Raw genomic sequence first — 24,067 nt, 5'->3', positions numbered from 1 at the left:
GACGAGATCTCTAGTCTTTCCCATTCTGTTGTTTTCCTCTATTTCTTTGCATTGATCACTGAGGAAGGCATTCTTATCTCTCCTGGCTATTCATTGGAACTCTGCATTCAAATGGGAATATCTTTCCTTTTCTCCTTTGCTTTTCACTTCTCTTCTTTTCACAGCTATTTGTAAGGCCGCCTCAGAAAACCATTTTGCCTTTTTGCATTTCTTTTCCATGGGGATGGTCTTGATCTCTGTCTCTTGTACAATGTCACGAACCTCCATCCATAGTTCATCAGGCTCTCTGTCTATCAGATCTAGTCCCTTAAATCTATTTCTCACTTCCATTGTATAGTCATAAGGGATTTGATTTAAGCGGCGGCTGAGAGGAGCTACCCCACCTCCGAAGTCAGGGGCGACGGTCGAGAGGAGCTACCACATGCCTGAGGGCAGGGGCTGTGGCCGAGAGGAGCAACCCCACTCCCAAGGAGTGGCTGCTGCGGGGTGCAGGAGGGCTGAGACAAACTACTCCACATTCAAGGTCAGGAGGGGCGGCTGTGAGAATATACCCCTCGTCCAAGGTAAGGAGCAGCGGCTGTGCTTTGCTGGAGCAGCCGTGAAGAGATACCCCACGTCCGAGGTAAGAGAAACCCAAGTAAGATGGTAGGTGTTGCCAGAGGGCAGACACGCTAAAACCATAATCACAGAAAACTAGCCAATCTGATCACAGGACCACAGTCATGTCTAACTCAATGAAACTAAGCCATGCCATGTGGGGCCACCCAAAACAGTAGGGTCATGGTGGAGTCTGACAGAATGTGGTCCACTGGAGAAGGGAATGGCAAACCACTTCAGTATTCTTGCCTTGAGAACCCCATGAACAGTATGAGAAGGCAAAATGATAGGATACTGAAAGAGGAACTCCCCAGGTCGGTAGGTACCCAGTATGCTAATGGAGATCACTGGAGAAATAACTCCAGAAAGAATGAAGGGATGGAGCCAAGGCAAAAACAATACCCAGTTATGGATGTGACTGGTGATAGAAGCAAGGTCCAATGCTGTAAAGAGCAATATTGCATAGGAACCTGGAATGTTAGGTCCATGAATCAAGGCAAATTGGAAGTGGTCAAACAGGAGATGGCAAGAGTGAATGTCGACATTCTAGAAATCAGCAAACTAAAATGGACTGGAATGGGTGAATTTAACTCAGATGACCATTATATCTACTACTGTGGGCAGGAATCCCTTAGAAGAAATGGAGTAGCTATCATGGTCAACAAAAGAGTCCGAAATGCAGTACTTGGATGCAATCTCAAAAACGACAGAATGATCTCTGTTCGTTTCCAAGGCAAACCATTCAATATCACAGTAATCCAAGCCTGTGCCCCAACCAGTAATGTTGAAGAAGCTGAAGCTGAATGGTTCTATGAAGACCTACACGACCTTTTAGAACTAACACCAAAAAAGATATAATTTTCATTATAGGGGACTGGAATGCAAAAGTAGGAAGTCAAGAAACACCTGGAGTAACAGGCAAATTTGGCCTTGGAGTACAGAATGAAGCAGGGCAAAGGCTAATAGAGTTTTGCCAAGACAACTCACTGGTCATAGCAAACACCCTCTTCCAACAACATAAGAGAAGACTCTACACATGGACATCACCAGATGGTCAACACCGAAATCAGATTGATTATATTCTTTGCAGTCAAAGATGGAGAAGCTCTATACAGTCAGCAAAAACAAGACCAGGAGCTGACTGTGGCTCAGATCATGAACTCCTTATTGCCAAATTCAGACTTAAACTGAAGAAAGTAGGGAAAACCACTAGACCATTCAGGTATGACCTAAATCAAATCAAATCCCTTATGACTAGAACTGCCATACAATCCAGCAATCCCACAGCTGGGCATACACACCGAGGAAACCAGAATTGAAAGAGACACATGTACCCCAATGTTCATCACAGCACTGTTTACAATAGCTAGGACATGGAAGCAACCTAGATGTCCATCGGCATATGAATGGATAAGAAAGCAGTGGTACATATACACAATGGAATATTACTCAGCTATTAAAAAGAATGCACTTGAATCAGTTCTAATGAAGTGAATGAAACTGGAGCCTATTATACAGAGTGAAGTAAGTCAGAAAGAAAAACACCAATACAGTATTTTAATGCACATATATGGAATTTAGAATGATAGTAACGATGACCCTATATGTGAGACAGCAAAAGAGACACAGACATAAAGAACAGACTTTTGGACTCTGGGAGAAGCCGAGGGTGGAATGATTTGAGAGAATAGCATTGAAACATGTATATTATCATATGGGAAATGGATGACTAGCCCAAGTTCAGTGCATGAAACAGGGCACTCAAAGCCAATGCACTGGGATGACACTGTGGGATGGGGAGGGAGGTGTGAGGGGGGTTCGGGATGGGGGACATATGTACACCCATGGCTGATTCATGTCAATGTATGGCAAAAACCACCACAATATTGTAAAGTAATTAGCCTCCAATTAAAATAAATTTTTTTTTAAAAAGTGTGTTTCTTGCCTTCCAATAATATGCACATGTCAACTGTATACATGTGAACAAAGCAGTCTAGAAGGATATGTACCACAGCATTAAGAGGGATGAGTTCTTTGATGTGATACTATTGGTGATTTCCCTTTTTTCTTTCTGTTTGTCTTGTTTTCCGGTTTATTTGGTAATGTCCACATTATAGTGTTTACTGAAAAAAAAATCAGTGAAACTTATGCTCCCTTTGGAAAAAAACAGTGGTGTAAATTTCCTAATTCTTTACTCTCACCCTATCTCCCCTTTCCTAAAATGATGATGCCACTTCTTCTCGTGTTCATTCGGGTTCATGTGCATCTCTTGTCTCCTCTGCCTCGTACTAGCCCTAAAAAGTCCATGGCCTCTCCCCTGTAAACACATCCACTCCGGCTGGGAAACAACAAAACTAATCCACAAGGTTTGCTTCCCCAAATTCCTGTTCAAGGACTGTCCCCAAGGAATGATAGTGACCACTTTGGGGAACAAAGCTTCTGTGGTCAAGCTTGTATGAGAAATATTAGGTAGAACGATTGGGCTTCTCTCTTGCAGGGCTCCTTGGAGCCTTTCCTCAGGGTGTGCACTCTGATTCCTGAAGAGCAGGACAAAACAAGCTGCATTCCCCCACTGCAGACACGCACAGCACTCTGAGCACCTCCTTTCCTGTGACCAGAACGCAGACTGCATTGGTCATCCTCCCTGCCCCGCTCTGAACATGGGCAACCCCTGCCATCTGAGCCATGCACCTAGGACGCATCTCCTGCAGCTAGGCTGTCAACTCCTGACAAACCAGCACTGCACTGCCTTTGACTGCCCACTGCCTGTCATGCTGTTTCTTGGCTCCCAGTGCAACAGGGTAATTGAAGCCGGGGAAGGCTTCCCTGGGGGCTCAGATGGTACAGAATCTGCCTGCAAAGCGGGAGACCCGGCTTTGATCCCTGGGTGGGGAAGATCCCTTGGAGAAGAAAATGGCTACCCACTTCAGTATTATTGCCTGGAGAATTCCACGGACAGAGGAGTCTAGCGGGCTACAGTCCATAGGGTGTTAAAGAGTCGGACAAAACTGCGTGACTAACACACACACACAAGCATTAACCAAAGGGTTTTATCCCCCCCCTTCCACCCCCCTCACCCCATGCACAGCTCTCCTGCAGCAGCAGCTGCAGCACGGAGCCCACCACCCCTCAGAGATGACTCTGCACCCTCAGGACACACTGCACAGCAAAGCAGCCTGTGAGGAGGGAGGCTCTGATGGAGGGGTGGTTTGGGACAGCCCTGTGGGGAGGGGAAAAGAAGCAGGGGGACCACGTCAGACGGCTGTCTGCTCGGGGAAGAGGCTGTGAGCCTCCAGGAACCACTTTCACTTGGCGCAGGCTGACCAAGCAGGGGTGGAGGAGGGGCAGCCCTCCCTGCTGTCCAGGCCAGCACCGGGCATTCAGGGCCCAGCAAGGGGACATGAAGGCCCAGGGCAGAACTGGGGCCAAGGTGAGGGTGTGCTCACGGCCAGCAGCTGAGGATGCCTTCTTGCACCCAAAAGCCAGGGCCCACATTGGCCCTGCAGTAGAGACCAGTGGAGGACTGAGCCTCCCAGACCAGCCTAGACGCCAGCTTGTGAGGGGGGCGAACCTGAACGAGATTGTTTAAACCTGAAGACATAGGGCTATGCTGACCGGGAGGTTAGTCTCCATCCCCTCAGTGAGTAGGGGCTCATAATGGGATCTCCAGTCCCTCTATGTACCAAGGGGCCCACCACCCCCAAAAAGAGCTGCATCGCCAGAGTGCACAGGCTCTGGGAGGCTGACCTTGGCGTAGGCGGTGGTGACCAGGCTGGCCCACTTCTCTGGGGTCTTGGTCCGGTACAGCTTGGAGGGGACACAGCCAGGCAGCAACTCCTGGATGGCCTGGCTCTCGGCCGAGGCACCCAGCTGCACGTAGCAGTGCTGGGCCAGCAGCTCCACCAGCTCTTCCTCCTGCACCGCCCAGGGACACACGCGGGAGCTGGGGTGGGGTGTGCATGTGCGAGCCCACTCTCCCCCTGGAAGCCACCTCTGCTTCCAGGTGGCTCTCCAACATGGCAAAGCCCCTGTGTGCCCTGACTGGGCCCAACACGGGCTGTGCTCCTGTTGGCAGGCTGGAGTCTCCCAGCAGCCCAGCCGGAGGACAAGGCGGGTGTCTTGTATGCTCCTTGTTCAGCCCTCGTGAGCCAGTGAGTGTGTGGGATTGAGCTCTGGGGCCTGGGTGGAGCCCCAGCACTGCTGTCTGAGTAAGGTGAGTGTTGTTGTTCAGTCACTGAGCCGTGTCTGACTCTTTGTGACCCCGTGGACTGCAGGACACCAGGTTTCCCTGTCTTTCACATGTGGACAAGGCTTTTACCCTGACTCCCCAAGCCCTCACTGAGCAAAGGTGACCTCCCTATCATTCCTGCAGAGCCTCTGCTGGGATTCCTGCGGGCAGGAGCCTGTGTAAGTCACTAGCATGCCCAGCACACAGAAGGTTCCCTGCTTCAGGAGCCCCACAGAGACCAGGCTGCCCTGTTCTTTCCCAGGAGACAAAACCTTGCCCAGCCATCTATTTGCCTGCCCTCTGACCCCACGCCCCCTTTGCCCCCACCTCTCCCTGCCTGCTGCCCTGCTCCAGGCAGGCCTCCAAGACTGCCACAGTTGTTTCCAATCCCCAGCGTATCCTCTGGATTCAGGCCCAGGGAGGGCTGCACCCGCTGAACAGGCACAGCATTGCCCAGGAGGTCTCACAACCACACAGAAAGCTCTGGTGAGTGCGCCTTCCAGAGGCTCAGAGAGGTGACCTAACGTTCCAAGGCCGCGTTCCTGACCCACAGGCCCTGCTGCTCCATAAGCAGCTTCTGTGGTGAGGCTAGGTGGGCCTGGGGCTGAAGGGGGGGTGGGGAGTGGGCTTTGCTGCCAGCGGCAGGTGCCTCAAACCCCAGAAGCTTGAGTGAACCTGTGGCTAGAGGAGGAGATGCAGGCTACTGGGCAGGGAGAGCTGCTCCCAGAGGGCCTCAGGGACCTGTACTCGCAGATGCATCTGGGCCCACTCCTCTCCCTCAGCCTCCTGCCTTCCACGGTCCACATGGCCTCCCCAGGGACATGCCTGGTGCCCACAGCCCAGTCGCCCTTGCCGTCCCAAAGTCCCTGCCCTGAAACAGGGACCTTCCCCAGGCTGTCTGAGAGGTGGGTCTTTGGGGCCCTGAGAGCTGTGGTCCCCTGAGAGCTGTGGTCCCCTCACCTTCTCGAAGGGGTACTCGCCAAACCAGACTCCATGGAGGACTTGGCGGTAAATGAGATGGGTGCTGACCGGGTCCTCCTGGGAGTCATGCCACGGGGTGAAGAACTCCTTCCGGAAGTAGACGCGCCATGGTGCCTGGCGCTCACTCTCGCCCCTCTCCCGGGCCAGTTGCTCACACTGGGCCAAGGCATCCATCACGTGGTCACGCCCGCTGCCCAGGGACCAGAACTGAGACCAGAATCAGGGCGGCAGGGGTGAGTAACTGCTGCGTGTCAGCTCCCCAGGGACACCTGCCTTTGCCATACCCATGTGGAGGTGTGGACATCAAAAGTACAGGAACCCTTCAGACTCCTCCTCATTGGGCATGGCCTGTCATTCACCCCTAAACACCCCTGAACTCTCCCCCTGCCGGGCCCTCTCATAGGAGGCTCAAGCCCCTGTGACTGGGTTAGAATGCCTTGATTCACTGGCATGTGTATACCTGGTTCTGAGCGTGGGAATCAGGGCATCTGGGTGGGGCGACGATGTGGGGTTCAGGGTGGGGCAGTGCTGGTGTGACCTCCACATGGATGCATGGGATTCTGAGCTCCCCAGGGTGGGGGGGCTTGGCGCAGGATGTAGGCACAGCAGGGGACCTTCCAGGTGTGTGTGTGAGATACTAGGCTGAGTGTGTGAGTGTTGGGCCAGGGAGGCAGGCTGCCTGGTTAGGAGGCACGTCTGTGAGTGGGAGTTTGTGTTCGCATCTGTGTTTGGCAGCCGGGAAGGTGAGTGGTGCCCAGGCTGCCATGATACAAGGGCTGGTGCTGCCCTGCATGTGTGAAGGAGGCGGGCGGTGGATGGGACCCCTGGCCAGTACCTTGTCGTACACGGCGACCTGCAGAGAAAAGCCCAGGTGGTCGCTGAGGCCCTGCTTGCGGGCGATGTGCAGGCAGACTTCCCGAGACGTTGAGGCTGAGTCCACCATGACCGTAAGGTTCTCTCCAGTCGCCAAGGTGATATGGATTGGGATGTGCTTCTTGGACTTGACAGCCTGGGGACAGACGAAGACTCAGGTCCTCTGCCCAGGAGGCCCCTCGGCTCAGCTGTCTGCGCTGGAGCTCCTGGAACTCTGCGATGGGAGGCCGGCCCACCAGCCCCTCTCCCCAACCCACAGCCCCTGCTGGCGCATGCCCTTGGGTTCTGGGAGCCAGGGCCTTCTGAAGCCCTGCCCAGCTCGGCTAGCCGTTTAGGAAGTCCTGGCCAACAGACATCGCTGCTGAACTGAGGGGCCTGCCAGCGCAAGAGCTGTTTAAGCACCGTGCCCGTGGGGCAGGCGGCCTGTACTGGAAGGCCCCATTTTAACATGAGTTCCCTGAGCTTTGGCGACATTGGGTGACTCAGGATCACAGAAACTCAAAAAGCTCTCAGAGGTGTCTGAGTGGACTCTGGAACATTCTGGGTCAGAGGAAGCCACTGTTACTCTCTGTATAGCAGGGCTTGAGCACAGGCCACAAAGCTGTAGCAAGTTCACTTTCAACTCCACGGCTTCTGAGCAGAGCAGGAAGATAAGAAGGAGGAGGGAAGTCCTGTGGATGCTGGTGGCAGAGTGAGACAGGACAGGGTTGGTGGAAGCTGCTCTCTGTGTCCTGGTATAGGGCACCACAGGGCATACAGCGTGAGTGCCTTCCGGGAGCCACGGGTACAGTGGGGGCCAGACCCCACCTGTGTCTGAAGTACCGTTCCTGAGGATCCTGCAAGAACTCACAGGTAACACAAACTAGAGTGCCACCTAGGCAGACAACCTTGGATGACCATATAAAATGCAAGTGTCTTCGGGAGGGGTAAGCTTTAGGCAGTTAGCAGCCACTCACACCCTGCAACTAAGGAACTAAGACTGATTTTCCCCTTCAGTTAGAAGGGCCCTAAGTGAAAGAGAAAGTGTTAGTTACTCAGTCCTGTCTGACTCTTTGCAACCCCATGGACTGTATCCCGCCAAGCTCCTCTGTCCGTGAAATTCTCCAGGCAAGTACACTGGAGTGGGTAGCCATTCCCTTCTCCAGGGGATCTTCCCGACCCAGGGGTTGCAATACAGGGCCTGGGGAAGTTGAACCCCAGGTGGGGCTCGCAGGGACCACTGGCCCAGAAGAGCGGGGAGGGGCCCAGAGCACATACTTCCTGTTGGCAGCCCCATGAGCTGTGCTGCAGGGGTCATGGGGGCTGCCTCCACCCCACACTGGCCGCCTCCCGTCCCCTCCAGCCCTTACCTGCAGCTCCAGCCAGGAGGGGGGCTCTGTGCGCACCCCATTGGCACAGGTGCGTCTCAGGCGCTCAGCGCAGAAGGGCCCATAGCCGACTGGTCCTTGACCGATGAAGTTCAGCAGATACTGGTGGATGAGGAAGGCAATGAAGATACTTAGAACGGAGGCCACTTTCTACTTACTGTCCAGATTCTAGAATATGATACTAATTGTAATTATGGATGATGGATGTAATACTTGGCAATCATTTTACAATATACACCTATATAAAATCACAACACTGTATACCCTACATTTGAACAATGTTATATGTTAATAGTATCTCAATAAAACTGGAAAAAAGCTAACAATGATAATAGTGGTGCAAAGATGCATTAACATTGGGGCTGTCACACTATGAGGAGTATCAGTTGCACAACATTTCTGAGGAGCCATTGTCAATATGTTTTAAATAGTACATAATTTTAAAATGTGTGTACTCTTTGACCTAATTTGGTAAAGGTAAAAATAATTCAGTAAAGGTAGATATATAGTTTTTAATCATAGTGGTGGTAATGGTGATGGGCAATTGGAAGATAGATCCTAAATGTCCATCAACAAGTGGAATATGCATTAGGAACACTAATAAATGGCATTAGCGCTGCCATTTGGGGACAGTTTATGACTTGAGAAGATGCTTATAAGTGAAAGCTGCAGGAGAGCCAATGTTCAAAATATGTTCGATGAGATGTTGAAACAAGGTGTTGAAAAGTTTTTCGTCTCTCAGAGAGATTCTTTGAGAAGATGCAGCCTGGAATGATTTACTGGTGTCAAAGATGGCCCAGGACAGATGGCCAGGGTGATCAGACTTCCTGCTGTCCCTGGAGGCATGAGAGATAGTGAGACTGTTTTCTGTGTGATCACAAGTATGACTCTTTCACACCACAAAAGGTCAGAAACTGTAATGCAAGTTGCCTCTGGGTGTGAGGATGACTTTTGTTTTCTATTTAGACTTTTTACATTTCCTACACATTACTTTTTTTTCCACCCTTGGCTGCAAGGCATGTGGGATCTTAGTTCCCCAACCAGAGATTGAACCTGTGCCCCCTGCAGTGGAAGAGCAGACTCCTAACTACTGGATCAACAGGGAAGTCCCCCCTACATATTACTTTTATATTCAGAAACAAAAGGTATATTAGAGTCGTGAAGCCTGGGGCCTCCAACACTTGAAAACACCTCTCTTGTTCGTTATAAGGCCTAGAGGGAGATGCTGCATCCAGCCTCTCGTTGGTGCTGATTCCTCAAACACTTTTGTCTTTTCAATGCCCATTTCATCCACCACCTCACTGTCTTCTGGTGACAGAGCGCAGGTGAGATGGCCCTGCAGATCCTGATCGGGGGCCAGAGAAGCATCCTCTTTCATAGACGTGAAACTGAGGCCCAAAGAAGGCCAGGCACTGCTGCCCATCCCGGCCTGCAGGAGCAGGAGAACCAGGCCACGGGCTGGGGCTTCTCCATCTGCTCCAGGGCCCCGGGCTGGCCCATGCTGCCCCCGCCCGCAGCTCCTGCCCCTGCCCCTCCCCACCTTGATGAACCTCTCGGAAGGCGGGAAGCAGCCCAGGCACAAGCCAAGCAGGATCCAACCCCGGGCCAGGCTGCTTGTTTTGTAGTTCTCTGAGAGCTGCTTGCAGATCTGGCAGTAAATTTCGTCCCTGAAAGACACAGAGCGCTGGGAGTCCAGGCTGGCGGCTGGTTCTGGGGGAGTGGAGGAGCCTTATATTTTGTATATAAAATCTCCCTAAATCTCTGGCTCACCCCTGATCTACACATGTCTGAGGCAGACTCCAGGAAGCACAGCAAAGGCTACAATAACTACACGGGGATTCTAGCTGCTGCTTACCACAGGGAGACAGAGTTGAATCCAACCGAATTAATTGCCTGCCAAAATGAAAAGTCTTTGAACAATGTAACAGATTCCAGAATCTTCAAACATATCATCCCTAAGTGTCTAAGATAACAACCCAAAAGTACTAGGCTACTGAGAAAATAATAATCAAGTATCAGACATATGAGGAGACAGGAAAACATGACTATTCTCAAGAGAAAAGGCAGTCAATGGAAACTGACCCCAAGATGAACCAAATATTGATTTATCAGGAAAGGTTTTAAAATTTCCATAACTGTGATCAAAGATATAAAGAACATTATGTTCATAGTGAATGAACAAACAGGAAATCTTGGCAAGGAAACAGAAACCATTTTTTAAAAAAAGAGTCACGTGCAAACTCTAGAATTGGAAAATATAATATTGGAAATTTTAAAAAATATTGGATGGATATAACAGCAGACTGGGGAAGACAAAAGAAAAATCAGTGAATATGAAGACAGATTAATAGAAAATATCTAACCTAAAGAACAGAAGGGGAAAAAAGAAAGCACGATGAACAGACCTTTAGGGATGTGACAGACAATATAAAAGTCTTCTATAGATTTAATTAGAGTTCAAAGGAAAAGAGAGAGAGAGAGTGAAGTAGAAAAAAACATTTGAAAAAAATAATGACTAATTCCTTGAATTTGGTTAAAAGTATTAGTAATAACTTAAAATATGTGAACCCCTGAAATACAGTAGTCTGTCTTTGTAAGCAGTATACATAGTTCTTAAAACTTGTAAAAAACACAATTTCTGTAAAGCAAATTGTATATAAAGCAAAACATGTACAGAATAAATGAGGAACTTGCCCATTTACAGGGTCTTGAAGTAAGGCTGGTTATAAGATGAATCAACAACCCATGATGAGTTTGTCTTCCTAAAACTGTTTTACCCAGGGGTTTTAATGCAGAGCATTAGAGAACCCCTGGTGGTTGTAACGTCTGCTGTCCTGAGAGCCAGCCTGCAGGCTCCAGGGTAGGGAGCAGGTTAGGGATGGGGCCCTGGGCTCAGAGCTAGTGACCGGCTGTGCTCTCAGGGGGCGCGATGGGGGTGGGGACTGACCTGAGGCCAGGACGCAAGATGGCGTAGCCCACAATGAACTGCACCTTCTCCAGGTTGGACATGGGTCGGTCTGCGGTGGGGCCGTCCTCTTCAAATGCCTCTTCTCCAATATTCAGCTGGCTGGTCACCTTGAAACCCAAAGGTGGCAGTCAGGACAACTAAGATTGCTTCCATTTGCAAAGAAGGAAACTGGGTGAAAGCCTGGAACACTGAAGCAGGATGGCCAGTGGGCAGCAGAGCTGGGAGCGAGCCTGGGTCACCTGGCCCTGGGCTTACCTGGCCTGTAACCCAGGAGGATCGCTTCAGCTTCATGGAGGAGATGTCCTTGGTCCCTCTGTCCCTGCGGCTTGGCCTCTGTGGGGGGAGAGAGCCCCTGAGGGAAGGTGAAGCCTGGGCAGCACCTCCAAATCTAACCCAAGATCTGCCTGGGGTGGAGCTCGTCTCTAGCTCCCGAGCCTTATCCCAACCTGACTTGTAAAGCACCGTGCATTCTCTCATGTCCACCAAGCCTGCATCACTGATGGGTGTGCACTACCATCCTCACTGCTGGGCGGGGAAACAGGCGAGAGGGTGTGAGGACCTGGACAGGAGCCACTCAGCCAGACCCCGGTCCTCTGTGAGGGCTCAGGACTGCTCTGCTTCCAAAGTCTGGACCTCTCACCAGCCAAGCGGGCTGGGTCTGAACGCAGGTGCCCAGGACAGCCGCAGGCTACAGTCATTCTCTGTGACAACGTGGTGGATGAACCGGAATACACTCTGCCCACTGCAAGGTCAGAGATTTGCTAGAGAATCAGAAGCCTAGACTTTGCGGCCCGGGCCCACTCCCAGCCATCAGGATCTGATGGCATCCGTAGGCAGGGATCACAGCCTGTCCTGATGGTGTCATGAGAAGTTGCTGCCAAAATCAGAGCTCAGTGTGGGACTGGGCTTGGGCTGCAATGAGCCCAGGTCTGGAGCTGGGCACGGGCTTCCGTGTATGCATGCTGTGTGCTCAGTTGCTCAGCTGTGTCCAACTCTTTGCCGCCCCATGCATGGACTGTATAGCCTGCCAGGCTTGTCTGTTCATGGAATTTTCCAGGCAAGAACCCTGGAGGCGGTGTCATTTCCTCCTCCAGGGGATCTTCTCGACCCAGGGGTCGAACCTGTGCCTCTTACATCTCCTGCACTGGCAGGCAGACTCTTTGCCACTAGTGCCACTTGGGAAGTGGGCACTGGCTTCTGGCTGGGCTAAAACTGGTTTGCCACACAGGGACCAAGTTTAAAATACATTAGCCGGTGAGCGAGGGTGGGCAGGGCTCACGAAGCCCACTGCTCCTCCTTGGGGGCACACACACCTAATAAACGTGCAAGAAGGAACGCTTGAGATCTGACTCTGGGAAGCCAGTGCTTGCTGTAACCACCTTCCAGAGGTGCCGGTGGCTCGGCCACCTCTCGATGTCCCCTCCCTGAGTGGTGGCCAGCCTCCAAGGTGACCCCCAGTGACACTTGCTTCCTGACATTCTCACCCACTATGGCACTCAGGCAATGAAGCTTCCTTCCTGCTTTCTCTCTTAAGTCACTCGTCATGGAGGAAGCAAATGGTGAGAACACTCAGGCAGCCCGGTGGAGAGGCCCGGGGGCCAGAGCTGAGGTCTCCCACCAGCAGCTATGTGAGGGAGCCATTCGGAGGCAGATCTTGTGGACCCGGTCAAGCTTTAAGTGACAGTTTGGCTGCAACTTCATTAGAGACCTGGAGCCCAAACTAACGAACTAAGCCACTCCTGATCCTCAAAAAGTGTCTGAGGTATGTGGGCTGTCTCATGCCATCACATCTAGGGGTTCATTTGTTGCACAACAATGGATGACCACTACACTAGGCAGAGTTCACATCTCTAGAGGTCAGGGAGTCAGGACTTGAGCTTGGGTAACTTCCATGTAACCTCTGGACCAGATTTGACCTTGTGACCTCAGGCTGCAGACCCACTTAGATGTCTGTACAGTTGCTCTGCTATCTGAGCACCTGATGTTTGGGGGCCTGTGATATTTCAGTTTATAATAAGGAATAGATACTTGGTCTTTGTCCCCATTGCTGGCACAGAACTCTTAAAACCCTTGGAATCACCTGTGATAAAGATGTCTTTTTATATTAATGAGGTGACTTTTAGAAAGCACCTAAGGATGGGGGCAAAGCTTTGGTTTTTCCAGTAGTCATATATGGATGTGAGAGTTGAACTATAAAGAAAGCTGAGCGCTGAAGAATTGATGCTTTTGAATTGTGGTGTTGGAGAATACTCTTGAGCATCCCTTGGGCTGCAAGGAGATTCAACCAGTCCATCCTAAAGGAAATCAGTCCTGAATATTCATTGGAAGGACTGATGCTGAAGCTGAAACTCCAATATTTTGGCCATCTGAGGTGAAGAACTGACTCATTTGAAAAGACCCTGATGCTGGTAATGATTGAAGCTGGGAGGAGAAGGGGACGACAGAGGATGAGATGGCTGGATGGCATCACTGACTCAATGGACATGAGTTTGAGTAAGCTCCGGGAGTTGGTGATGGACAGGGCGTGCTGCAGTTGGTGATGAAGCCTGGCGTGCTGCAGTCCACTGGGTGGCAAAGAGTCAGACATGACTGAGCGACTGAACTGAACTGAACTGAAGGATGGGGGCTGGTGGCTAGTGGTCAAGGGGAGGGGGAAGGGCATGAAACAGTTCAGCTGGCACAATGGCCAGTGATTTATTCAATCATATCTGTGAAGTGAGGCCCCTGTAAGGACCCAAAAGGACAGGGGTGAGAGAGTTTCCAGGCTGGTGAACACATGGAGATTTGGGAAGAGTGGGACCTGGAGAGGGCATGCAAGTTTCTTAATCTTTTTCATATCTTGTCCCTGTGCATTTCATGCCTTGTCTCTCATCTGGCTATAGTGACTTGTATCCTTTATAATAAACCAGTAGGCTAGTAAATACAATGTTACTCTGAATTCTCTGAGCTGCTCTTGCAAATTAATCAAACCCAAGGAGGAGGTGTGAGAATGTCTGATTCAAGCCAGGTGGTCAGCAAATAAAGACCAGTCTGAACTTGCATTAAAGTGGGGGTAATCTAGAAGGACCAGGCCCTTCATCTGTGGAATTGGACACTGTCTCCAGGCAGATAGTATCCAACCTGAGTTGAATTTTAGGAGACCCAACTGGTGCTGAGAATTTTCAGTGAAAAAACCCATATACATTGGAACTGGTGTCAGAATTACAGGCCGCTGTGGGACTCCTGTTGCTGGTGGGCCCAAGTGCTGTCACTGCTCTGTCATTCCTTTGAACTATTCTTGGTTAATTCCACTAAGATGACATCATGAAACTGAGGCCTTAGGAAGGACTTCTGACCAAAAATGGATGTAACAGCCTTTCATCAGAGGGCAGGGTAGAATACGGGTAAACAGCTGGGTCTTTGAATTCAGTGGAGTGGATTCAAAGCTCAGCTGTGTAACATGTATTCACTGTGATTTGGGGGCAAGTCACTTAACTTCTCAGTTTCTTTAGCTACAATAAATTCAATAATCCTACTTTGTAGGGATGGCTCATCTGGAAACTAACTGAAGAAAAGTAACCAGCACACAGCATGTTGACAGTCGGTAACATTTGTTGTTATTATTCCTGGTCTATGCATTTGAATCCTGACGGGCTTCCCAGGTGGCTCAGACAGTAAAGAACCTGCCTGCAATGCAGGAGACCTGGGTTCCATCCCTGAGTTGGGAAGATCTCCTGGGGAAGGGAATGATTATCCACTCCAGTATTCTTACCCAGAGAATCCCATGGACAGAGGAACCTGACAGGCTACAGTCCATGGTGTCTCAAAGGGTCAGACACAGCTGAGTGACTAAGTACCAAGTTTGACTAAATCAAACCCAGCGTTCGGCGCCTGGGGGACCTTCTCTAATAATGACTGTATAATTCACAAAGCCCTGGGTATAATGCCTGACTCATGAGTTCCCAAGTACAACTCAAGACTGAAAACCCTAAGGGTCCCCTAGGTCCAGGGGGTGATCCTCACTCCACATTGTACCTCCCCTTTCTGGCCCAGCTTCTCCAGGCCCTGGGCCTGGGGACACTGGGAGGGTGTCTCCCCTTGGCGCCGCCCTCATGGTGCACCTGTCCTGGTCTGCTGTGCTGGGGAGGCTGGGTGCTGCTGTCCTTGCCCAGGGCATTGTGGATCTGCTGCATCACTGAGCCGCCACGCAGGGTGTTCCTGGTGAAGAGCACTGGCTCTGGAAGGTCGCCCATGAACCGTAGGATGATGCTCCATACAGCCAGGGCAGCCTGGGAAAACGGAGACAGAGCCCCTGCTTGGAACCCAGCTCCATGCAGCATAGAGCCCATGGCGTCCTGCCCCTTTCTTGCTCCCGCTGAATCAGCGGGAGGCCTGAGCCACTAGAAAGCACAGGACCAGGTACCGAGCAGTCAGTGTCATCCTCGTGGTAGAGCAGAGGGTATCGGAGGGGCCGCCGGATGTGGGTGTGGCTGGCTGATTTCTGGAAGTAGGTCACGGCGAACTTCGGGAAGGTGTACTCGGCCAGGTCATCCTCAGGCTCCTCCATCATGGGGACCATGTCTAGGTCAACCTCAGGCAGCTTCTGGGTCATCTCTTTCAGATCCTGGGACAGAGACAAGGGTCCACTCTCCACTCAGATGTGATCTGCCAGTGTGTGCATCTTGGGGGGCCAAAGAGCCCCAAGAAGGGCCTGCTTGGTTAGTGACAGGGTGCAGAATTACCCACTCCCCCTTGTGTTGGGGACCTCCCCCTGCCCACGCCCTCAGTGGGCAGGATGCATCAGTGCATCCCTGGTGGGCTGCCAAGTGCTGGATGGGCCTTGGTGTGAGAGCCCCAGGTACCTGGCAGCTTGCCCTCAGAGCCCTCTTCCTGTAGACCTTGGCTCCCCAGACACCCCCACTCCTTGCTGCCTCCTGCCTCCTCCCTTAGGCGCTCCTCCAGGGGAGGTGTGCCCAGCTGCCCCCACAACACAGATGGTTTGTGGGTGGGTGGAGCTTGGGGGAGCAGGCATGAGCACCTGGAAGGATGCAGTGAGAGTCAACAGGACCGCCCTGGAGCTGGCCTCTCTGCCCAATCCTCCTGCTCTGCTCCCCACCCTCAATCCCGCAGGTCCCATTCTGCAGAGCAGCAGCCAATGAGATGCTCTGTGATGGCGGCCAAATACAGGTGGGAAACGCTGCTCAGTTGAAAGCCCAAGAACATTTGCACAGTAAAGGCTCTAGGAAGTCTCGCAGGTAAGACAGCTCCTTAACTTGAAAGGGTCTGACCACAGAGACCCTTCCTCCTCTTTTCTCTGCATTTTCGCCCACGACCACAGAACTCACTCCCCAAGCCAAGTGGTGGCTTTTCAGTAAAGTCTAGAGGTTGGCTGAGGGCTGGGACTGGGTGCACCCCACAAGATCCCACGCTGGGCTGCCAGGGCCCATCTTACCTCAATGTGCGGTGTAGCCTGGCCATCCTGCCCACCACTCAGGGAAGGCAGGAAGCCAAACACCTGCTCCACCATCTCTGTGTCGGTGATGGTGTCGTAGATGGACTTACGCTTCCTTTTGGGCACAGTGCTTGGGCTCTTCTGCTCTTCAGCTGGGATGACCAGAGGCACCTGCACAGACACCCCGTGGGGCCACAGTTACCACCAGCCCAGCTGGGGCAAGCCCCTTACGGAGCTGAATAAACCTGCTGCCGTATTTGTCCAAATCAATACATTTCCCTTTAAAATCCTAGGTTTCAATAGCTAGAGGGACTGGAGATCAACCAGCCTGGGCTTCTTGTTTCAGAGAAAATGTAAAGAAGGGAGATGCTTGCTTGTCCCCACATGGGACCACACCAAACCCCACAAGATTCCCAGAACCTAGCTGCAAAACCCACTCAGGCCGACATGGTCCCTTCACTAAAAGCAAGGAGGCTCCCCTGGGAGAGGGCCCTGGCCTGCCCAGTCTGTTGCTCATCCGGGGCCATGTAGGTGTAGGAGCATCTGCTGACATGTCTGAGGCTCTGCACTCTTTCTTACTCTGGCCACTGTACCAGTACAGTGCTCAGAGGACTCATATTATCTATGGAGCAGGAGAGAATTTCATCCTAGCCCCCCTTCTTTATCACCATTGCCAGTGAGTGAGTTCTGAGGAGTGAGGTTGATTCTTGGTTTCTCTCTGGATGGAGGGAATGGGACCACCCACGGGTGAAATGTCACAGTGCAGGGATATACATCTCAGTGCCATTTGCTTGCCCCCTGCCCTCTCGTCTCTCCTGCCTCTTGGTATTTCTCTGCCCTAAGCAATCAGGCCCGCCCAAGAATCAGGCACCTCCACCCTCCTCTGTGGATCTGTGGCCTCCCACAGCTCAGCTGACCCTGGTTTCCTGAGCCTTCCTGTGGGCTGATCAGTGCTGCTGAGAAATCATCCCAAAACTAAAGGAAGGGGACCAAAGAGCTCGAGTTCCAGATTCCAGGTATAAGACTGAGATAATCCATCTCCCAGGCTGCATCCTCAGCACCCAGGGTATGAGCTGGGTGTGCCTGATGGTGGGGGCCCACTACAGTAGTAACTTTGGACCCAGAGGGGTCAGGAGTGTCTGATGACGGTCTTATATTGCTGCCCACTCCTTCTGACGGCCCTCCCTCATCTGGGCCCAGCCATCTCCCACCTGCCCGAGAGGGCAGTGACCACCTACATTGACTTTCTGCTGCTTGAAGTTCCGTCGAGCAGCCATGCCCCTGGCATGCGCCTGGATGACCACCACAGCCCTCTTCTTGGCCTGGACTTGCTGGCGCACCAGGTAGCCCCTGCAAAGGGCCTGCAGCTTGACCATCCTCTGCCGCAGGGCCTGGTACTGCTTTGCCAGCAGATGACTCCGGGCAATAGCCTGAAGACGCTCAAAACCCAGGAGGATCTGTGGAGGCAAGAAGGGTGTACACCCTCAGGAGGGCCTGGGACTCGCAGGGCACAGAGTAGAGAAAGGCTTCCGGAGGGGACAGAGCGTGAGAGGCAAGGTATTCTCGCAAATTAGCTTTACAGTTACATGCTTTTTGGCAAAGTGCTCGTGCTAAAATTTTGCTCACTTATGAGCACAAACAGATTAAATGAGTTATACTTGTAAAGCAGTTAGAACAGAGCCTGGCATGAAATTGGTGCTAAAGAAGTACTTTAAAATGGCATAAATGGTAGAATGGTCTCCTGATGGCTAGTGATAGAGAATGGGGCTGGAAGTCACATGGTTGGCAGGATTGCAGAGGTCCTGCTTTTCACATCTGCAGCCAAGTACAGTCAGCTCTTGTGGGGCTGTGAACCTAGGCGGAGGCCTTTGGCCTGCTCCATCAAGCAAACACCTCACAGGGAGCTTGAAAATAAAGAGGAAAAAATAAACTATGAGTACCCACTTCTATGCTGCAAACACACTCTGGGTCACAGAGGTCTCTGAGTCTCTGGACCGACTTCTATTGGCTTTTCAAAGACCAACCCTGCTGTGTGCTGTCTGTGTGGGGTCGTGCTTCATTTTATAACCGTCAAGTCACACAGACCTGCATCTCAGATCCAGCTCTGCAGCTTACTGACTGCATGCTCTTGGGAAAATGACTTAATTTCTTTCTGTCTCAGATCCATGACATATAGTGTCGGTTTAATAATAAATAAAATGATGCACATAGAGCAACAGGCCCCATGTAGCCTTTCCATCTTCGTGTTTCAGCCACAGTCATGGCCATGACCAAGGCAAGCAGTCAAGGAGGCCCAGCAGGGCATGCTACAGGTGCCTCTGGTTTGTTTGCTTAGCAGACACTCATTAGCAGTACCTATGGTCAAGGAAAAAATTTGGAAGAAGTTCTTGAAACAGAGAATAATCAATCTGTTCACTTCTTTTGCTGCCTGCAAATTGGGGGGGAAAAAAATAGCCACCATCTCATTTCAGAGCAGGACATCTCATTGTAGCTCTGGAGATGCCTCAAATCTTGCAGGAGAACACTTGAAACCTGCAAACACGTGACCTGACGCTGCTAAGAAGAGTGTGGGGTGCTGAGGTTTGTGACCGGTGGTGCCCCTTGCCCCAGCGCTCACATTCATAAATAAATGTCTCACACTCGTCAACAAGTGTCCATGTTTGTTCTAACTGGATAGGTGTCCCCTGCTCCTGCAGGCTCCGCCTCCCACATGAGCTCTCTTACCAGCTTGAAGTTCCTCTGGCTGTGGTGGCCTCTCCACCAGGCCTGGAGGGTCACAGCTGCCCGCCTCTGCCTCAGGAACTCCTCCCTAGAAGGGGAAATGCAAATCAGTGGTGGGGGTGGGGGGAAACCGATTTTGAAGGGAAGAGAGAAAACAAAATTCAGGTAAAAATGAATACAAGTGATATTTCTTTTCCAGAAGACATTATAGGCTGAAAGATAGGTTAGAAACAAAAAAATCTACTGCCAACAAATAAATTTGTGAATGAGGACAGTCTAGTTTCTGTTATTTATTTATGAAATTTATCTTCTATCTTTTATTTATTTATTTTTGCCATGCTATGCAGCAAGTGGGACCTTGGTTCCCTGATCAGGGATCAAAGCTGTGCCCCCTGCAGTGGCTGTGTGTAGCTCTAACCCCTGGACTGCCAGGGAATTCTGAGGACAGTCCAGTTTTTAGAATGAGGAGGAATAATTTCCTCATTACCCCCAAAGATCTGTGAAGGTATAAAACCGGTTTCCAACTTTTTATTCCTTGCCCCCTCCTCTGGCCACTAGCCCAGGAGTCTACCGAAATCAGGTCAGAAATCTTAGTACCAGAGCTCCTCTCTGGGAGCAGGTCAAACCTAGGGCAGCACCTAGGCGCTGGCAGCCTGGCAAGTGCCATCTGACTGCTCCCTCCACAGGGGGGAAGTGCTAGTGCTAAGTCACGTTAGTCGTGTCCGACTCTGTGCCACCCCGTGGCCTGGAGCCTGCCTGGCTCCTCTGCCTGTGGTTTTCTCCAGGCAAGAATGCTGGAATGGGCTGCCATGCCCTCCTCCAACAGAAAGGGAAGTGAGCTGAAAACGGAGGGGTGATCTGAAACCTGGCCTCTGGAGAGTCAGAGGTGCATATGGTTGCATCTTTCTTTCCACACTTAGCTGAGTTTTCTTATCACTTCTAATAATTTTTCAGGATATTTTCTTAGGTTTAGAACAGTAGATCTTGATCATATTAAAAATCACTCTCAGGAAGTAGGGGCAGAGGGGTTTAGATGAAGGTGATCAAAATGTGCAAACTTCCAGTTATAACTAAGGGCTAGGGATGAAATTCACATGGTGACTAGAGTTAACACTGCTCTATGGTACATATGAGAGTTGTTAGATCAAACCCTAAGAAAGATTGTCATCAAAAGGAAAAAAAGGTTTCTTCTGTTTTTGTATCTATATGAGAAGATGGATACAATAATAACTCTGGTGACCTAGCGGTAAAGAATCTGCCTGCCAATGCAGGAGATTCGAGTTCAGTCTCTGGGTTGGAAAGATCCCCTGGAGAAGAAAATGGCAACCCACTCCAGGAATCTTGCCTGGGAGATCCCATAGACAGAGGAACCTGGCAGGCTGCAATTCATGGGGTTGTAAAAGAGTTGGATGTGACTTAGTGACTAAACAACAGCAACAATCTTACTGTGGTAATCGTTTCATGATATAAGTCAAATCATTATGTTGTCGTTGTTCAGTTGCTCAGTCATGTCTGACTCTTTGTGATCCCGTGGACTGCAGCACGCCAGGCCTCCGTATTATGTGGTACACCTTAAACTTATATGGTATTGTATGTCAATTACACCTTAATAAAGCTGGGAGATAAAAACAAGAAAAAAAATCTCCTGAAGAACTTCAATATTTATTGATATCTGGGTGCCGCCCAGTCCAATTAAGTCAGAATCTTTGTTGATGGGCAAATAATATATGTCTGCACATATAATATTTTTAATGCATGTGCACACACACTTACATGATGATTTTAATAGAAGGCCAAAGTAAACAACTGAATAGTCTAAAGAAAATTTTGTCTCTTTTCTGATGTACCAGTGGTCCTCACCAGCTGGGGGTGATTCTGCTCCCCAGGCTCATTTGGCAATGTCTAGACACGTTTTTGGTTGCCATGACTGGGAGGTTGGGGAGAAGGATGCTACTGGCATCTTAGTAAGTAGAGTTTAGATGCTGCTAAACATCCCACCATGCCCAGGATAGCCCTCTAAAACAAAAAGTTATCCAAGCAAAATGTCAGTAGTGGGTCTTCCCTGGGGTTCCAGTGGTTAAGAATCCATCTTGCAATGCAGGAGACATCAATTCAATCCCTGGTCTGGGAAGATTCCACATACTGTGGGACAACTATGCCCATGTGCCACAAACACTGAGCTGTGTTCTGGAGCCAGCAAACCACAGCCACTGAAGCTCATGCACCCTAGAGCCTGTGTTCCGCAACAAGAGAAGCCAGTGAGATGAGAAGCCCTTGCACTGCAACCAGAGAGTAGCCCCTACTCACCACAACTAGAGAAAGTGTGTGTGTAGCAATGAAGATCCAGCACAGCCAAAAATAAGTAGATAAATAAAATAAATATCAATAGTATTGAAGTTGAGAAACCCTGATTTCTATTTCTATCTTTTAAAAAAATTTCTTGTCTAATTGCACTGGCCAGAACGGCAATAACACTGCAGTTATCAATAGTGATCACTTCTGGGTAGATGGAGTAAATATACTTTTCCTTACCTCTCCTGCTAACTATGAGTAAAAACCCTTAGACATTATACCTAAAACAAATATGAAGAAGACCCTGAAAGATGGAGGATGAGAAGGAAGACAAGCTAAGGATCTCAGACAGTGGTAACTTCTCTGAGCTTCTTTTTGTCTCATGAACCCCAGACTAGGAGCTGAAGAAGTAGAAAATCCAGAAATGACAATGGGAACAGACCAAAAAACCCCAAGAAAAGCCTTCTCTCTGTAGTAAAAAGACCAGAAAAGGGACAGTTTAGCAAGACACTAAACTTTTAGATGATAACCAGTCTACTCCAGTGAAACACTATTTAAACAACTGTGGCTCTCACATCCAGTTACACCAGAAAATGCCCAGTGGAAAGCCTAGATTCCCACCCTCATCTGTATTGTGTCAGAAAAGGCTGAGCAGGACGTCATCCTTGATGGGCAGTCCATCCCCCACAATGTCACTGGAGACCATTGGGGACTCTTGCACCTGTATGGCCTTCCAAGCCACACTGCCCTGCCTCATGACCCTTCTCACAGGTGCCCACAGCCTCTATTCCTGTGACTCAGCCACTTTCTCCTATTTTGTCCTATCTGGGTTTCCACGCCTTCCTGTGGTTGGTAACAGGCCAGTGGGACAGCAGGGAACAGCATCGTGGTATCTGTAGAGTCCTCTGAACATGGTGAGGGTCCCCTGGAGAAGGGACAGGCTACCCACTCCAGTATCCTTGGGCTTCCCTGATGGCTCAGCTGTTAAAGAATCTGCCTGCAATGCGGGAGACCTGGGTTTGATCCTTGGGTTGGGAAGATCCCCTGGAGAATGAAACAGCTACCCACTCCAGTATTCTGGCCTGGAGAATTGCATGGACTGTATAGTCCATGGGGTCGCAAAAAGTGGGACACGACTGAGCAACTTTCACTTTCACTGAACATGGTGAGGGTAAGGGAGGCAGTAATACGGCTGATTTGCTGAACCTGGGCTGAAATTCAAGCATTACCTATTTACTGACCAGGGACTTGAGTCAAAGATGGTTCTTTTCTTCCCTCCAAAACCAACCACCTCATAAACCCAAATCCATATGTTTTCCAAGATAATTGAAGGAGAATCAAAATACGGTCGAAACTACACTGGTAGATTCTGCCCTTCACCCCTAAACATTCAAATCATGTATTAGAAATTCTCTGCCAACACAGACGGCAGTGTCCCTGGTCAGGAGGTTGCAAAAGCTCTTCTGCCTCAGTTACGCCCAGAGATAGATGAGAGGGAACATATGACCCTGGTTTAAGGGGTACAGGCCTGCCCAGGGGACAGAGTGTGTGGATGTGTGGGTGGGGAGGGGCTTGGGGAAGGGCCTGCACCTGTATTTGTAGCCCCGCAGGACTCTCTGGATTCTGATGGCAGCCTCGTCCAGGGCCCGACTCCTCTGTACCTCCAGCAGCGTGTCCTGGTTTTCCTGGAACAGAAGAGTTCTCATCATATAACTGCCCTGCCTCACCTCCAAGCCCCTACCTGCAGCCAGGGCTCTGTCTCCAGAAGTCAGAATCTCTCAGACTCTTCCCGGGAGAGTGGGCAGGGGTTGAAAGACATGAGGTTGAAAGACCTGCTCTCAAGTTGCCACTGATGTGGCTCTGAGCCCAGAGCCACAGTCCAGCCCCTCAGTCCAAGAACTTCCTATTTTAGCTCTTTCTTCTTGTTAAGTCAATCTGGAAAATTTCACTTCTGCTCTGGAGAACCCAAGAGGTGGGCAAAAACTGTCCCCGAAGCTGTATTTTATTTCCTAAAAATCATGTGAAACATGCATTCAGCTGTAATACACAAGCATGCTTCTTTCAATATTCACATGTTTCCCCAGACTTTGCAGAGAATTCAGTGTGAGGTGACGGACCGTATTCATCCCTGAGTGGTGACATTCCCAGGCTCACCTTGATGCTCCCCCTGGATCCCAGGTCCAGAAGGAAGGGACTGTCTTTGCAGAGCAGAAAGCATCATGGGCCTTTGGCAAGTGACGAGCAGAAGCCACGGGCTTGGTGGCACTTCCTGCCTTCATCAATCTCACAGCAAGTAAGTACTGGGACCCTTTGTATATGTGTGGGTTGGTACTGGGGACGTAGAGATGGACTAGATTCCTGTCTGTGGCCTCATGGAGCAGCCAGGGAGAAGGAGGAATGGAGGGGCGGGCAGTCTCTTCACCTCCTAGGCCATGAGTCCACGCTGACCCCACTCTCCAAACCAGCATTTCCCAACCTTTTTGGCACCAGGGACTGGTTTCATGGAAAAGACAATATTTTCATGGACTGGGTTTTTCATGGACTGAGTGGTGGGGGATGGTTTTGGGATGATTCAAGTGCATTACACTTATTGTGCACTTTATCTCTAT

The 24,067-nt window shown here is 50.5% G+C and overlaps 1 protein-coding gene across 1 annotated transcript in view; it reads right to left on the bottom strand.

Annotated features, from left to right (window-relative positions):
• Positions 1-24,067, bottom strand: part of MYO7B (myosin VIIB) — a 94,795-nt gene that overhangs the window by 14,935 nt on the left and 55,793 nt on the right. The window contains exons 19-31 of the mRNA XM_065931974.1: positions 23,049-23,143; positions 19,170-19,254; positions 17,684-17,902; positions 16,446-16,616; positions 15,417-15,617; positions 15,115-15,282; positions 11,270-11,347; positions 10,994-11,121; positions 9,587-9,713; positions 8,029-8,148; positions 6,642-6,815; positions 5,786-6,013; positions 4,345-4,512 (exon numbers count right to left, since the gene is read on the bottom strand). Coding sequence (XP_065788046.1) covers positions 4,345-4,512; positions 5,786-6,013; positions 6,642-6,815; positions 8,029-8,148; positions 9,587-9,713; positions 10,994-11,121; positions 11,270-11,347; positions 15,115-15,282; positions 15,417-15,617; positions 16,446-16,616; positions 17,684-17,902; positions 19,170-19,254; positions 23,049-23,143 — 1,962 coding nt within the window. The remainder of the gene's footprint in view (positions 1-4,344; positions 4,513-5,785; positions 6,014-6,641; positions 6,816-8,028; positions 8,149-9,586; positions 9,714-10,993; positions 11,122-11,269; positions 11,348-15,114; positions 15,283-15,416; positions 15,618-16,445; positions 16,617-17,683; positions 17,903-19,169; positions 19,255-23,048; positions 23,144-24,067) is intronic.

Source organism: Muntiacus reevesi, chromosome 3, assembly GCF_963930625.1.
Source record: "Muntiacus reevesi chromosome 3, mMunRee1.1, whole genome shotgun sequence".
Classification (NCBI taxonomy): Eukaryota; Metazoa; Chordata; class Mammalia; order Artiodactyla; family Cervidae; genus Muntiacus; species Muntiacus reevesi.
This window is presented reverse-complemented; position numbering and strand designations above follow the sequence as displayed.